Source organism: Kogia breviceps, chromosome 4 (genome assembly GCF_026419965.1).
Source record: "Kogia breviceps isolate mKogBre1 chromosome 4, mKogBre1 haplotype 1, whole genome shotgun sequence".
Classification (NCBI taxonomy): Eukaryota; Metazoa; Chordata; class Mammalia; order Artiodactyla; family Physeteridae; genus Kogia; species Kogia breviceps.
The window spans coordinates 57,695,371-57,712,334 of NC_081313.1; the positions used below are offsets into that span (position 1 = coordinate 57,695,371).

The window sequence follows — 16,964 nt, forward strand, 5'->3', positions numbered from 1 at the left end:
GGTATCATCGTTAGGATTCTCTATGTATAGTATCATGTCATCTGCAGACAGTGACAGTTCTTCTTCTTCTTTTACAATTTGGATTCCTTTTATTTCTTTTTCTTCTCTGATTGCTGTGGCTAAAACTTCCAAAACTATGTTAAATAATAGTGGTGAGAGTTGGGAACCTTGTCTTGTTCCTGATCTTAGTGGAAATGGTTTCAGTTTTTCACCATTGAGGATGATGTTGGCTGTGGGTTTGTCATATATGGCCTTTATTATGTTGAGGTAAGTTCCCTCTGTGCCTACTTTCTGGAGGGTTTTTATCCTAAATGGGTGTTGAATTTTGTCAAAAGCTTTATCTAGGGCTTCCCTGGTGGCGCAGTGGTTGAGAATCCGCCTGCCGATGCAGGAGACACGGGTTCGTGCCCTGGTCCGGGAAGATCCCACATGCCGCGGAGCAACTAAGCCCGTGAGCCATGGCCGCTGGGCCTGCGCATCCGGAGCCTGTGCTCCGCAACGGGAGAGGCCACAACAGTGAGAGGCCCGCAAAAAAAAAAAAAAAAAAAAAAAAAAAAAAAAGCTTTATCTACATCTATTGAGATGATCATATGGTTTTTATCCTTCAAGTTCTTAATATGTTGTATCAGATTGATTGACTTGCATATGTTGAAGAATCCTTGCATTCTCAGGATAAACCCCAGTTGCTCATGGTGTTTGATCCTTTTAATGTGCTGTTGGATTCTGTTTGCTAATATTTTGTTGAGGATTTTTGCATCTATGTTCATCAGTGATATTGGCCTGTAGTTTTCTTTCTTTGTGACGTCTTTGTCTGGTTTTGGCATCAGGGTGATGGTGGCCTCATAGAATGAGTTTGGGAGTGTTCTTCCCTCTGCTATATTTTGGAACAGTTTGAGAAGGATAGGTGTTAGCTCTTCTCTAAATGTTTAATAGAATTCGCCTGGGAAGCTGTCTGGTCCTGGGCTTTTGTTTGTTGGAAGATTTTTAATCACAATTTCAATTTCAGTGCTTGTGATTGGTCTGTTTATATCTTCTGTTTCTTCCTGGTTCAGTCTCAGAGGTTGTGCTTTTCTGAGAATTTGTCCATTTCTTCCAAGTTGTCCATTTTATTGGCATTTAGTTGCTTGTAGTAATCTCATGATCTTTTGTATTTCTGCAGTGTCTGTTGTTACTTCTCCCTTTTCATTTCTAATTCTGTTAATTTAAATCTTTTCCCTTTTTTTCTTTATGAGTCTGGCTAATGGTTTATCAATTTTGTTTATCCTCTCAAAGAACCAGCTTTTAGTTTTATTGATCTTTGCTATTGTTTCCTTCTTGTCTTTTTCATTTATTTCTGATATGATTTTTATGATTTCTTTCCTTCTGCCAATTTTGGGGTTTTTTTGTTCTTTCTCTAATTGCTTTAGGTGTAAGGTTAGGTTCTTTATTTAAGATGTTTCTTGTTTCTTGAGGTAGGATTGTATTGCTATATACTTCCCTCTTAGAACTGCTTTTGCTGCATCCTATAGATTTTGGGTTGTTGTGTTTTCATTCTCATTTGTTTCTAGGTGTTTTTTTTTTTTTTTTTTTGCGGTACGCTGGCCTCTCACTGTTGTGGCCTCTCCTGTTGCGGAGCACAGGCTCCAGATACGCAGGCTCAGCAGCCATGGCTCATGGGCCCAGCTGCTCCATGGCATGTGGGATCCTCCCTGACTGGGGCACGAACCCGCGTCCTCTGCATCGGCAGGCGGACTCTCAACCACTGTGCCACCAGGGAAGCCCAGTTTCTAGGTATTTTTTGGTTTCCTCTTTGACTTCTTCAGTGATCTCTTGGTTATTTAGTAGTGTATTGTTTAGCCTCCATGTGTTTGTATTTTTTACAGTTTTTTTCCTGTAATTGATATCTAGTCTCATAGCTTTGTGGTCAGAAAAGATATTTGATATGATTTCAATTTTCTTAAATTTACCAAGGCTTGATTTGTGACCCAAGATGTGGTCTATCCTGGAGAATGTTCCATGAGCACTTGAGAAGAAAGTCTATTCTGTTGTTTTTGGATGGAATGTCCTTAAATATCAATTATGTCCATCTTATTTAATGTGTCATTAAAGCTTATGTTTCCTTATTTATTTTCATTTTGGATGATCTGTCCATTGGTGAAAGTGGGGTGTTAAAGTCCCCTACTATAATTGTGTTACTGTCAATTTTCCCTTTTATGGCTTTTAGCATTTGCCTTATGTATTGAGGTGCTCCTATGGTGGGTGCATAAGTATTTAAAATTGTTATATCTTCTTCTTGGATTGATCCCTTGATCATTATGTAGTGTCCTTTTTTGTCTCTTATAATAGTCTTTATTTTAAAGTCTATTTTGTCTGATATGAGACTGCTACTGCAGCCTTCTTTTGATTTCCATTTGTATGGAATATCTTTTTCCATCCCCTCACTTTCAGTCTGTATGTGTCCCTAGGTCTGAAGTGGTGGGTCTCTTGTAGACAGCATATATACGGGCCTTGTTTTTGTATCCATTCAGCCAGTCTATGTCTTTTGGTTGGGGCATTTAATCCATTTACATTTAAGGTAATTATTGATATGTATGTTCCTATTACCATTTTCTTAATTGTTTTGGGTTTGTTACTGTAGGTCTTTTCCTTCTCTTGTGTTTCCTGCCTAGAGGAGTTCCTTTAGCATTTGTTGTACAGCTGGTTTGGTGGTGCTGAATTCTCTTAGCTTTTGCTTCTCTGTAAAGGTTTTAATTTCTCTGTCAAATCTGAATGAGATCCTTGCTGGGTAGAGTAATCTTGGTTGTAGGTTCTTCCCTTTCATCACTTTAAATATGTCCTGCCACTCCCTTCTGGCTTTCATAGTTTCTGCTGAAAGATCAGCTGTTAACCTTATGGGGATTCCCTTGTATGTTATTTGTTGTTTTTCCCCTGCTGCTTTTAATATTTTTTCTTTGTATTTAATTTTTGATAGTTTGATTAATATGTGTCTTGGCATGTTTCTCCTTGGATTTATTCTGTATGGGATGCTCTGTGCTTCCTGGACTTGATTGACTATTTCCTTTCCCATATTAAGGAAGTTTCCAACTATAATCTCTTCAGATATTTTCTCAGTCCCTTTCTTTTTCTCTTCTTCTTCTTCTGGGACCCGTATAATTCAAATGTTGGTGCATTTAATGTGGTCCCAGAGGTCTCTGAGACTGTCCTCAATTCTTTTCATTCTTTTTTCTTATTGTGCTCTGCAGTAGTCATTTCCAGTATTTTATCTTCCATGTCACTTATCCGTTCTTCTGCCTCAGTTATTCTGCTATTGATTCCTTCTAGAGAATTTTAAATTTCATTTACTGTGTTGTTCATCATTGCTTGTTTGCTCTTTAGTTCTTCTAGGTCCTTGTTAAATGTTTCTTGTATTTTCTACATTCTATTTCCAAGATTTTGGATCATCTTTACTATCATTACTCTGAATTCTTTTTCAGTTAGACTGCCTATTTCCTCTTCATTTGCTTGGTCTGGTGGGTTTTTACCTTGCTCCTTCATCTGCTGTGTGTTTCTCTATCTTCTCATTTTGCTTAACTTACTGTGTTTGGGTTCTCCTTTTCACAGGTTACAGGTTCGTACTTCCTGTAGTTTTTGATGTCTGCCCCCAGTGGCTAAGGTTGGTTCAGTGGGTTGTGTAGGCTTCCTGGTGGAGGGGACTAGTGCCTGTGTTCTGGTGGATGAGGCTGGATCTTGTCTTTCTGGTGGGCAAGTCCACATCCGGTGGTGTGTTTTGGGGTGTCTGTGACCTTATGATGATTTTAGGCAGCCTCTCTGCTAATGGGTGGGGTTGTGTTCCTGTCTTGCTAGTTGTTTGGCATAGGGTGTCCAGCACTGTAGCTTGCTGGTCATTGAGTGGAGCTGGGTCTTGGCATTGAGATGGAGATCTCTGTGAGAGCTCTTGCCAATTGATATTACGTGGGACCAGAGGTCTCTGGTGGTCCAGTGTCCTGAACTTGGCTCCTCCACCTCAGATACTCAGGCCTGACATCCAGCCAGAGTACAAAGACCCTGTCAGCCACACGGTTCAGAAGAAAAGGGAGGAAAGAAAGAAAGAAAGGAAGAAAGAAAGAAAGAAAGGAAGGAAGGAAGGAAGAAGGGAGGGAGGGAAGGAAGGAAGGAAGAGTTATTAAAATAAAAAGTAAGAAAAATATTATTAAAATAAAAAAATTTTAAAAGTAATTTTAAAAAAAGAACAGAGCAACCAAACCAATAAACAAATCCACCAATGATAACAAGCACTAAAAACTATACTAAGATAAACATAAAAATCAGAATCTAGTCAGTCCCATACAGCAAACCCCATGTCTACAGTTGCTCCCAAAGTCCACCTCCTCAATTTGGGATGATTCATTGTCTATTCAGGTATTTCACAGATGCAGGGTACATCAAGTTGATTGTGGAGATTTAATCCGCTGCTCTTGAGGCTGCTGGGAGAGATTTCCCTTTCTCTTCTTTGTTCGCACACCTCCCAGTGTTCAGCTTTGGATTTGGCCCCTCCTCTGTGTGTAGGTCTCCCCCCTGGCGTCTGTTCTTTGCCCAGACAGGAGGGAATTAAAGGAGCAGCTGATTAGCTGGCTGTGGCTCACTCAGGCCTGGGGGAGGGAGGGGTATGGAATGCGGGGTAAGCCTGCAGCAGCAGAGGTCAGTGTGATGTTGCAACAACCTGAGGCGCACCGTGTGTTCTCCCAGGGAATTTGTCCCTGGATCACGGGACCCTGGCAGTGGCGGACTGCACAGGCTCCCAGGAGGGGAGGTGTCGATAGCGACCTGTGCTTGCACACAGGATTCTTGGTGGGTGCAACAGCAGCCTTAGTGTTTCATGCCAGTCTCTGGTGTCCACGCTAATAGCCACGTCTCGTGCCCATCTCTGAAGCTCATTTAGGCGGTGCTATGAATCCCCTGTCCTTGCACACCTTGAAACAATGGTCTCTTGCCTCTTACGCAGGCCAAACATTTTCCCGGACTCCCTCATATTTTAAGGATCATGCTTTTGATTTCAAGTTTAAGACCTCTTTGTGTAGCCTGAGATCCCAAAGATTTTCTCCTATTTTTTTTTCTAAAAGTTTTATAGTTTTATGTTTTATATTTAGGTCTGTGATCCATTTGGAGTTACTTTTTGTATAAAATATGAGACTTTGGTCAAGGTTATTATTATTATTTTTTGACCTGTGGATGTTCAGCTGCTCCAATATCATTTGTTGAAAGGGCTATCCTTCCTCCAAGAAATTGCTTTTGCCTTCTGTCAAAATCTGTTGGGCATTTGGGGTTCCTGTTTTGTTCCATTGATCTATGTGTATCCTTCCATAGTCATAATTACAGTAGTTATAGAATAAATCTTGAAATTGTCTAGACTGAGTTCTTTCACTTTATTCTTCTTTTCCAAAATTGTTTTTATCCTAGTTTCTTTACCTTTTGATATAAATGCTAGAATAATCTTGTCTCTATGTACAGACACTTGCTGGGATTTGATAAGAATTGCATTAAACCTGTACATTAATTTGGGGAGAATTGACATCTTTACTATGTTAAGTCTTCCAATCTATGAACATGGTATATTTATTTAAATCTGATTTGAGTTCTTTCATTAGTATTGTGTAGTTTTCAGCACACAAAGCCTGTGTATGTTTTGTTAAATTTATATCTATATATTATTGTTGGTGGTTTAAGGATCATCTCGTAAGATATATTGGCCTCAAGAATAGATAAAACTGTGAGCAAAGTTGAAAAGACTAGAGATAGGGATGTACATTTTAAGTACTTTCTAAGGAGGTGTAGGTGTGTTCTGGTTTCTGTTACAATGATCTTCAACACCCACATGTATACATAGGGTCATCAGAGTCTGAAACGTTGGCATTCAAATTATTCAGCTGATTCTCTCCATACCGCCGTATGATACTAAGTTGTTCCCATGTAGATTTTTCTACAGAGATTTTTCTGCAGGTCAAGATTATTGAAATATCCAGCCCGCATCTCTACTTGTGTCCATCAGTTAATAAATTGGCCTTCTGGTTACTCATCTTTCTCTGTCATCTTGGCTAATGATAACCTGCCTGTTGATCCATTTGTGATGACAAAAATTAAATTCCCAGCGAGGACTGAGTTCATGGACATGATCAGTTACCCAATGTAAATGTCTGTCAACCTTCCTGAGGATCCCCAAATGTGCCCCATACCCTTCAATCTATAAAAGTATTAAAACTATAAATTGAAATTATAAAGTTACATAAACACAAAAATAGAAGATATCAAATGTTTTTCATTGGGCTATTGATAATTGAGTTAGTTCAATATAATATAATCACATTAGGTTGACGTCTTCCTCTTACCTCTTGACTACTTCCTCTTACTTTAATTTAAAAAGTATCTGGGAAAGAGAAGTGATTGTGGTCAGAAATTCCTGAATGTTTATTCTTTATTTGCAAAAAATGTACTGAAATATATTAAAATTGCATGTTCTTTTTAGTGTTTAGAACTGACTAAATTTATAAACCATCATTGAAATGTTTTTCTTCTCAGTTTTCAGAAGAAAATGCAAATAAAATGAAGAAAATATATGGGGAATTCTGTAGCCATCACAAGGAGGCTGTTAGCCTCTTTAAAGAACTCCAGCAGAATAAAAAGTTTCAGAATTTTATTAAGGCAAGTATTTTAAAACTCTTTTACAAAATGGTAAGCCGGCATGAAGTTCATACTTGTTTTTTAGATGATCTAACCAAGTTTCACATCTAGGTACTGTTTTTCAGGGAAGAAGGAAGTGATAGGTTTGTGGCAAAGATAGAAAGCCTCTTTTTCTGTGTTAGTAAAATATTTCTCCCAAATCATTTACTTTTGTATTTATATTTGCAAAGCCATGTTCTCCATACTTCTGAGCACCTTTGTAATATCCTGTGAAGCTTTTCATGTCCTGACAAGTTATAAATCAGAAGAACAACAGTAAAAATAAAGAACCCACCCCACCCCCACTGGATTAATTTGAAGCAAGTCTGTGATGCACATCATTTCATATATAACTTGTATCACTGAACAGTATATCTTTCAAAAATTACAGTGGCATTATTATACTTAAATACACAATAATTTTTTAATATCTTCAAACAGCTGGCCAGTAATCAAATTTCCCTCATTAGCTCATAAAATTGGATCAGGATCTGACCAAGGTTTATATATTATCCATGGGGGGTTATGTCTTTTAAATCGCCTTTACATTGAATGCTTCCCATACCGTTTTTTTGGTGTCCTACTTACTTATTGAAGAAATCTGTCCTCTAGAGTTTCATAGATTCTAATTTTTTATCTACCATTTTAAGAATGCTACTGGATTCTCCTCCTTTTTTTTAAAAAAAATACCTGTGTATTGAGAACTTGAAAATAAGGCTTTGAGATATTTAGAAAAAAGTTGCCCGGATTAGAGGAAACTTAAATGCTATGATGAATAATAACAAATGTAGAAGAAAACCTGTTAGAGAAACAAACAGTTAATTGCAAACTCATGTTCAAAGTGTAACTTTGATTTCTGAGTATTTTTCAAAACTTCTGCTATTCATGAATCTTAGCACTTATAAGTCTTAAAACCTGCTCATTTTTGGAATTAACTCTAAGTATATCAGTGTAACTTGAAACTTCTTTATCTTGGAGAGTTGGGTTATTGAAATTAATTTCAAAATATACAATTTAATGACAATATATCAACTTTTAATTAATGATGCAGCATGTTATGTCTGAATAGAATTATGCTGTTGCAGATTTTTTGTATTATTAAATTCCTTCCTAAAAAGAAAATACAGGTAGTGTTTGTGTATATTAAAATTTTAAAAAAATAAACATATATATATATTTTTTAAGCTCCGAAATAGTAATCTTTTGGCTCGACGCCGAGGAATTCCAGAATGCATTCTGCTGGTCACTCAGCGCATCACAAAATACCCTGTCTTGGTGGAAAGGATATTGCAGTACACAAAGGGTGAGTGATGACTTCTGGGATAAACATTTGCCTCTTTCATTAGTTTTAAACATAGCTGAGGTGTTGTAAACAGCTATAAATGCTTGTGGGTGCCTGATTCATAAAGATTTTTCATTATGGAAAAACTGTGAAGCCTTAGGATTTAGATCCATTTTGAAAAGTTATCTTTCATAATGTGACTTGGCCAATAGTCTGAATTCCTCCAAGCAGCCCAAAGCAAGTAGACTTCCTCATACTTTGACCCTACCCTTCCCATCTATATTTCCCCCATATCCAGACCTTAATACCTCTTCTTCTTCATTTTCCTATTACCTTCCCAGCAGTGATTTATTAGATTGAGAATGATTTATGAAGGAGCTATTTTTGACCCTGTCAATTCATCAAGTTCAAGGACTAACATCTGGATGTCCTTTAAGAACCTGTTAATGCACATGGCTGGTCTGTAAGCTCCTTGAGGGGTCTAGATTCAATGCATAGTGCAGAATAGGTTATCAATAAATAAATATAACAGTGCAATGAATGGACAGATAAAAGTGCCTGTTCCTCAAGCTAGCTTATTGATTGGGAGTAAATTATTAGGGTTGTAGTGTCTTCTGTTAACAAGGGCTTTGGTTTGGCCTTGCATAAACTTGCATGGCTGTTGCAGACACTTGGCCCTGCTGCTTATTAGTTGGGCAAGGTAATGAAATGAGCCTCAGTTCTCTCCACTACCAAATGAGAATACTAATCTTTATCTTATGGAATTGTTGTGAGGATTAAGAGAGATTGTCTTAGAAAGTGCCCAGTACATAGCCTGGTATAAACAAGGTGCTTGATAAGTGGGAGCTTTTTTTATTATCTTTATTATGACCAACTGACTTGGAGATCATGAAAGTGGTAATGATATCTTAAATTCCCACTCTAAAAAAATCAACTTTTAACATCCTTTTTTTGGAAGGGGTCTTGGTGAATAGAAGTGCATGATTTGGTCTTTCCATTTTTTTTTTTAGTCACATTAGGACCTAAGTTCAGGCAGGAATGGTAGCATCCATTCCTTATTTCCCAATTGTATTGCTTCCTATAATTTAACATAAAAGAAAATATAAGCACAGTAGAAAGAGAAAAGCCTCATAATTTTGTTCTCAGTTAAAGAATGAAAACAAAATTAAGACTTTTAGTTTATATTATGGTTATATTCTCTTTCTTAAGTTTAATACAATACTCAAAGACTAACATCTGTCGGACTGTGTTAGGCCAGCTGGTGCTCCTCCAAGAATCATCCCATGCCAGATTCCAGGTAGGATGCATGACAGTGATTGCCTACTGTGTGTCGGAAATGAGAAGTGTGACTTATGGCTCTGCAGGCGCAGAGTCATAGTGGCTGAGCGAACACTGCCTCCTTAGTTAGGTCAGACTTCTCTAACGTCTCTAGTTGCTGGGAACATTGGTTCATGTGACTCTTTATGGCAGTTCTTTTGGAATTTCATTAGGAGTACCCCTCACCTGGGGATCTCATTTACATGCAGACTCTGATTCAGTAGGTCTGGGGTAGAACCCAAGGTAAGCATTTCTAACAAGACCCCCCGGGTGGGACCAATGCTGCTGCACTTTGAGTTGCAAGCAGTTAAAAGACAGTAATTTATTCCTGAAGGTCAGAAGACTCGGAGCCTTTTCTTGGCCTTACTTTAAGTCACTTTGTAATTCAACTTTGATTTTCTTGACTCAACTTTCCTATATTTAAAATACGCTCTTTATAAAGAAGAATTTTTTTTTTTTTTTTCCATAGTGGAGAGTGCTGCTTAGGTGGGTGGCAGGTATAGTAAAGCAGTGAAGTAAATGAAGTATATTCTTTTCATGGGCAATGAGAAAATCTTCCTTGTTAATGATTGGTGTCATGATCTATTCCTTGGTTTTCTCACAAAGCTCTCATGTACCTATTTGAGGCATTTAGAGCCTGGAAAGTTTAGACCCTTTGGAAGACTTGTTCTTATTCCATTTCACTGCTATTTCTGTGTGTTTATTTCTGCCGCTCTAGGCTCTTAGAGAATGCTTTATTTTCTCTGTTGTTTTTCTTTCTCCTCTCCTTCTCGCATTTTCTGACCTCCTGAAAGTTTCCCTTTCAGTTCCATTCACCTCAATAAACATCAATTAATTTTTTTAAATCAGTTACAGAAAATAGCTAAATTTGGTTTCATCTGGAGCTCCAGGAGGCTGTTGCAGAAACTTCTCCAGAAGTTTCTCTTAAGTTAATCTAGAGATGAGATTTGGCCAGTATTTCAGAGTAACAGCTGGATTCGATGATCGTCTACTCTGTTGGCGTGAACGTGGCTGAGTTACCTATTCTTCACAGTGCCTTGGTCCCATTTATTTTAGGTTGAAAAAATGTTTTAATATATATAATTAATATATTTATCTTTATGCTAATGCAGTTGTAAGTTATAATATTAAATGTTATTTTTTTAGGGAGAGAGGGATCTAGGAAAGCAAATGAGTCTGAGGTCTATTCAAGTCACCCTGCAGCTCCCATCTGGGAAAGGACTCCAGCTTGGGCTTGTAGCTCAGTTAAGTTCTAAGAAGCTAGGTGTGGGGTTTGCTTAATTACCTGTGTCTGGGAAGGTGGAAGGAAGGCCTAACTTGGGATGTGACACATTCACTGCTCTAGGAAGGAAGGTCAGACCAGTCTCTAGAATTCAGACATCATATTGTCACAGTGTTTCTGCTGAAGCATCTGATAAGTAAATCTTCTTTTTGTTGTTGTTGTTTTTTAGTAAATCTTCTTAATGACACATTTTAACCACCCTTTTGGGGAGGAGGGGTGTGGAGTGATGATAGAATATTTGAAGTTAATCCAATATATTTGCTCTGGGATTTTTGCTATTTGGATGATATATTTAACTTTACTTAAAACTAAAGAAAAAGTGTCTTCCTTATTAGCACTCTGGCTTATTTCATGGTGTCTGTTCTCTCTTTTTCCCATGCAGAGAGCACTGAAGAACAGAAAGACTTATGCAAAGCTCTTTGCTTAATTAAAGACATGATTGCAGCTGTGGATTTAAAAGTCAGCGAATATGAGAAAAAACAAAAATGGCTTGAGATCCTAAATAAGATTGAAAACAAAACATATACCAAGCTTAAAAATGGCCACGTGTTTAGGAAACAGGCACTGATGAGTAAAGAAAGGACCCTGTTATACGATGGCCTTGTTTACTGGAAAACCGCTACGGGTCGTTTCAAAGGTACCGTGGCTCTAACAGACCAATTTCTCCCTCTTGTTCACGCACATGATTCATTTAACAGAGGACAGATTTTCCAAAGAAAAATGGTTCAGCGATGCAGGCCCACACACAAACCCTAGGTCAGTGGAAAGATCCCTGTAGGATCAAGATGAAAACTTCCATAGGCAGAGGTGGTCCACGCTACAAACCTTTGGGGGAAGTTTGCTGCCTCAAGCAAAAGGCTTCCTATGTATTGCGTGGGTTTTCAAGTTTGTGATGTTTGAATCAAAGGACCTGAGATTTCTGCTAATTGTTGGTATGGAAATATTATTCTGGAAAATGTGCCTATACACTCAGAATCTGTTGTGTGCCAAGCCAGCCAGGAGCTCAGACCACTGAGGGGGAAAATGAGCTCTAAACATCATCTTTGGGACTGAATTATATAATGCATAAATATACATAGTAATGCATAAATATACACATTGATACTGGTGTGCTGTTTGCAGCACAGGCATTAACCTGCCTGTTAATTTGGTTAGAGTCTAAAATAGTTTATTCTGATCCTTAAGAAATGATTCTGTAGTTAGCAACTTGTCCGAGGCTTTGTCAACACTGGCCACTGGATTTTAAACCCTAGAATGGCCTCTGGAGTTCAAAAATTATACTGATGCTCAAGTCTCCTCCTAGAGGTTCTGATTTTATTGGTCTGGGGGTGAAGCCCAGGCATAGGGATGCTCAAAGCACCCAGGTGTGTCTGCAGTCAGGGTTAAGCACCACTAGCCCAACCTTCTTATTTCTGATATGTCTTAGTATCTCCCTTAGGTAAGCAATGAGAGGAAGAGGTGGTTAAAATCCAGGTACTCCAAGGTTGTTACCCACTGAAGGATTATCAAGTTTTGGTAGTGCTTGCAACAAATGACCAAAGGACTTATTAAGCAGCAGCTTGCAGTGTTGCAACTAAACATGAATCACACTTAGAATATTAACCACAACGAAAATATTAGCCACAGTCTGTAGGTCCTATTGTTCCAAGTCATTTGCTCTTTATCTGTTTTGTGGAATGAACAGCTGGGTAGCTTTGTGTTAGAATGTTAGTGGCATAGTGAAGGTGGGTTCTTGTGAACAGTATGTAAGGGAGGTGTAGGACCTCAGACTTCCCTCAGATCCAGATGGAACAAAACAGCAGATTAGTATATATAGTAATTCAAGGCAGAAGCTGCCCATGAACATTTTTAATTAAGTACTTTTTTGCCGTGAATGTAAGGGCTGCTCCATTCTATTAGAACCTTGTTTTTTATTGAATATTTTTCTTCCATTTGGAAGGCTACAACATGAAATTTTGCTGGAGATTTAGCTGTACCAACAGTGACACACACAAGCATGCACTTAAACACAGCTTACCTACTAAGTTATCTATAAAATATATCTTTAACTATCATAATACAGGCATTTTAATAAAGGTTTTATAATTAGACTAAAAGTGAGTATTTTTAGTATGTTTAAATTATTTAAACATGAAATTAGAATTTTAATAGAGGCATTTGAATTGTGGTTTGCTTCATTAATACTAGTAATATTTTTCCTTTGAAGATATCCTAGCTTTGCTTCTAACTGATGTGCTGCTCTTTTTACAAGAAAAAGACCAGAAGTACATCTTTGCAGCTGTTGTAAGTATATGGCCGTGTGATGAATATTTTAATTGGTTTAATCCCACATCTCCTTGAAAAATGCCTGAAATTCCTAGTGAAATTAAATGGTCATTGGCAAGATCATTCCTGTGGTATAGTCCCATTATTAGTGATTACACTGTTCCGTAGCAAGGATCCAATTGGGTTTACCAAGCATGATATGCATTGATTTATCACAACTAGGACTGGTAGTCAGCTGATGCAGCAATTTAACCAGTCGGGAAAATATTGAAGTACTTTGATACTGGTTGGTGAATAGGCACTGCCCTAAACCCCACAAGGGGACCCTCTGCTGTCTGGTTATCTTGGTCTTTCCTCTAGAAACCCCCTCCCCCTGCAGTCCTGACTTCCCAGCACCTCAAATGTTAATGCTGGGAATAACAAGTCACTTCTGGCACCTCACTCTCACTATCCCCATTGGACAGTGCCTGCTGTAACCAGTTGCCAACTCCATTCATAACTGTTTTGATGCTCCTTTTGCCAGACACGAGAACACCATCCTGGTATCTAAAGTGTAAAGACGATTCTTTCTTAATTCTCCCATAATGGCTACTAATACTAAGGTTGTTCACATAACACTTACCTTTGTAGTGTGTTATTGTAGTCTCATTGCCAGCACAGAGTGAGACTCAGACTAGCAGTGAAACCAGTATTTTATAGCATTTCTTATACAGCATCTTGTCCACAGTGACTCTCTTAAAGATGGAAGATGTCATGAGTCACCCCCTTGTCAGCATCACGGAGCATCAGGCCCCGTTATAGGAAAGAATCTAAGATGCGGTGCCAATGTGGGCGGTATAATGGTGCTTCTCTACAATGTTAGTGTTTATCATCCATTGACTGATAGGGTATTTGGGTACCATTAGCAGATATCCTCAATTCCAACTGGTTTTGGCAAATTCAAAGCTTAAGGAAGTTTATGGTATGCCGTTCAGAGAAAACCAAGAAACATGCCTGCTCAGTGATGGATTCCGGGGAGGAAGAGGCTGGAGCACTGTCTCAGCTTCCTCTCCATCTTGTCAGGTTGGCCCAGTAGTCGTCTTCACCCTGTTCAACACATTGCCTCTCATCAGCACAGTGATGCCAAGTTGTATAAAGGTCAGAGATTATTTCACAAAGCTACACCAGGCCTTAAGCTAGTTCCATGGCCCTGATCCATTTGAACTGTATATATTGCATATTTCATGACAACCTACTGATTTGTCCAACAAACGTCTCTGCTATTATCTTGGATGCTCTGAAGGAACACAGAGAAAATGGGCAGGAAGGTGGGAACATTTTGTTTGCCCTGTGGGATGGGGAGGAGCATGCTGGAAGAGAAAACAAATTCACACTACATTTTTATAAACAAAGATTTCTTTAAAAACTAAGTTCGGAAAGAGAAGCAAATCCTGCTTCTCGGGTGGTATAGGCCAGGTGACCTGCTGATGGATCAAAAATTCGACACAGCAAAAAGACAGCTATCGGTCTTCCCTGGTGGCGCAGTGGTTGAGAATCTGCTGCCAATGCAGGGGACACGGGTTTTAACCATGGTTTGGGAAGATCCCACATGCCACGGAGCAACTAAGCCCGTGAACCACAACTACTGAACCTGAGCGTCTGGAGCCTGTGCTCTGCAACAAGAGAGGCCGTGACAGCGAGAGGCCCGCACACTACGATGAAGAGGGCCCCTGCTCGCCACAACTAGAGAAAGCCCTCGAACATAAGCGAAGACCCAACACAGCCAAAAATAAATAAATTAATTTTAAAAAAAAAACACCACTATCTTGTTTTCTAGGACAATGTGCAAATGGATTCAGATCAAATTGTGATGCTCAACTTAAAATATGACCTGAAATATGAATCTGTACCTCTTACCTGATCTCTTTTTTGGGGGAGGGGGGCTTATATACCATTTTTGTTTTGAATTTTATTTTATTTATTTTTTTATACAGCAGGTTCTTATTATTTATCCATTTTATACATATTAGTGTATACATGTCAATCCCAATCTCCCAATTCATCACACCCGCCCCCCCCACTCCCACTTCCCCCCTTGGTGTCTATACATTTGTTCTCTACATCTGTGTCTCTATTTCTACCCTGCAAACAGGTTCATCTGTACCATTTTTCTAGGTTCCACATATATACGTTAATATATGATATTTGTTTTTCTCTGACTTACTTCACTCTGTATGATAGTCTCTAGATCCATCCACATCTCTACAAATGACCCAATTTCGTTCCTTTTTATGGCTGAGTAATATTCCATTTTATATATGTACCACAATTTCTTTATCCATTTATCTGTTGATGGGCATTTAGGTTGCTTCCATGACCTGGCTATTGTAAATAGTGCTGCAATGAACGTTGGGGTGCATGTGTCTTTTTGAATTACAGTTTTCTCAGGGTATATGCCCAGTAGTGGGATTGCTGGGTCATATGGTAGTTCTATTTTTAGTTTTTTAAGGAGCCTCCATACTGTTCTCCAAAGTGGCTGTATCAATTTACATTCCCACCAACAGTGCAACAGGGTTCCCTTTTCTCCACACCCTCTCCAGCATTTGTTGTTTGTAGATTTTCTGATGATGCCCATTCTAACTGGTGTCAGGTGATACCTCATTCTAGTTTTGATTTGCATTTCTCTAATAATTAGTGATGTTGAGCAGCTTTTCATGTGCTTCTTGGCCATCTGTATATCTTCTTTGGAGAAGAAGGTCTTCTGCCCATTTTTGGATTGAGTTATTTGTTTTTTTAATATTGAGCTGCATGAGCTGTTTATATATTTTGGAGATTAATCCTTTGTCCATCGATTCATTTGTAAATATTTTCTCCCATTCTGAGGGTTATCTTTTCGTCTTGTTTGTAGTTCCTTTGCTTTGCAAAAGCTTTTAAGTTTCATTAGGTCCCATTTGTTTATTTTTGTTTTTATTTCCATTACTCTAGGGGGTGGATCAAAAAAGATCTTGCTGTGATTTATGTCAAAGAGTGGTTTTCCTATGTTTTCCTCTAAGAGTTTTATAGTATCCAGTCTTACATTTAGGTCTGTAATCCCCCCTTTTTTTTTTTTTCCAGTATGCAGGCCCCTCACTGTTGTGGCCTCTCCTGTTGCGGAGCACAGGCTCCGGACACGCAGGCTCAGTGGCCATGGCTCACGGGCCCAGCCGCTCTGCGGCATGTGGGATCTTCCCAGACAGGGTCACGAACCCACGTCTCCTGCATCAGCAGGCGGACTCTCAACCACTGCGCCACCGGGGAAGCCCTGTAATCCATTTTGAGTTTATTTTTATGTATGGTGTTAGGGAGTGTTTTAATTTCATTCTTTTACATGTAGCTGTCCGGTTTTCCCAGCACCACTTATTGAAGAGACTGTCTTTTCTCCAATGTATATATCCTTTCCTCCTTTGTCATAGAATAGTTGACCATAGGTGCCTGGGTTTATCTCTGGGCTTTCTATCTTGTTCCATTGATGTATATTTCTGTTTTTGTGCCAGTACCATATTGTCTTCATTACTGTAGCCTTGTAGTATAGTCTGAAGTCAGGGAGTCTGATTCCTTCTGCACTGTTTTTTTCCCCTCAATACTGCTTTGGCTATTTTGTGTCTTTTGTGTCTCCATACAAATTTTAAGATTTTTTGTTCTAGTTCTGTAAAAAATGCCATTGGTAATTGGATAGGGATTTATTGAATCTGTAGATTGCTTTGGGTAGTATAGGCATTTTTACAATATTGATTCTTCCATCCAAGAACATGGTATATCTCTCCATCTGTTTCTATCACCTTTAATTTCTTTCATCAGTGTCTTGTAGTTTTCTGCATACAGGTCTTTTGTCTCCCTAGGTAGGTTTGTTCCTAGGTATTTTATTCTTTTTGTTGCAGTGGTGATTGGGAGTGTTTCCTTAATTTCTTTTTCTGATTTTTCATTGTCAGTATATGGGAATGCCAGAGATTTCTGTGCATTAATTTCCTATCCTGCAACTTTACCAAATTCATTGATTAGTTCTAGTAGTTTTCTGGTGGCATCTCTAGGATTCTCTATGTATGGTATCATGTCATCTGCAAACAGTGACAGTTTTACTTCTTCTGCTCCAATTTGTATTCCTTTTATTTCTTTTTCTTCTCTGATTGC

At 38.6% G+C, this 16,964-nt stretch overlaps 1 protein-coding gene across 5 annotated transcripts in view; it reads left to right on the top strand.

Annotated features, from left to right (window-relative positions):
- The window catches only part of ARHGEF28 (Rho guanine nucleotide exchange factor 28), a 330,335-nt gene that overhangs the window by 258,180 nt on the left and 55,191 nt on the right, over positions 1-16,964 (top strand). For all 5 annotated transcript variants that reach the window (XM_067031143.1, XM_067031144.1, XM_067031142.1 and 2 more), the window contains 4 exons: positions 6,532-6,654; positions 7,858-7,975; positions 10,936-11,190; positions 12,760-12,836. In XM_067031143.1, the coding sequence (XP_066887244.1) occupies positions 6,532-6,654; positions 7,858-7,975; positions 10,936-11,190; positions 12,760-12,836 (573 nt within the window). The remainder of the gene's footprint in view (positions 1-6,531; positions 6,655-7,857; positions 7,976-10,935; positions 11,191-12,759; positions 12,837-16,964) is intronic.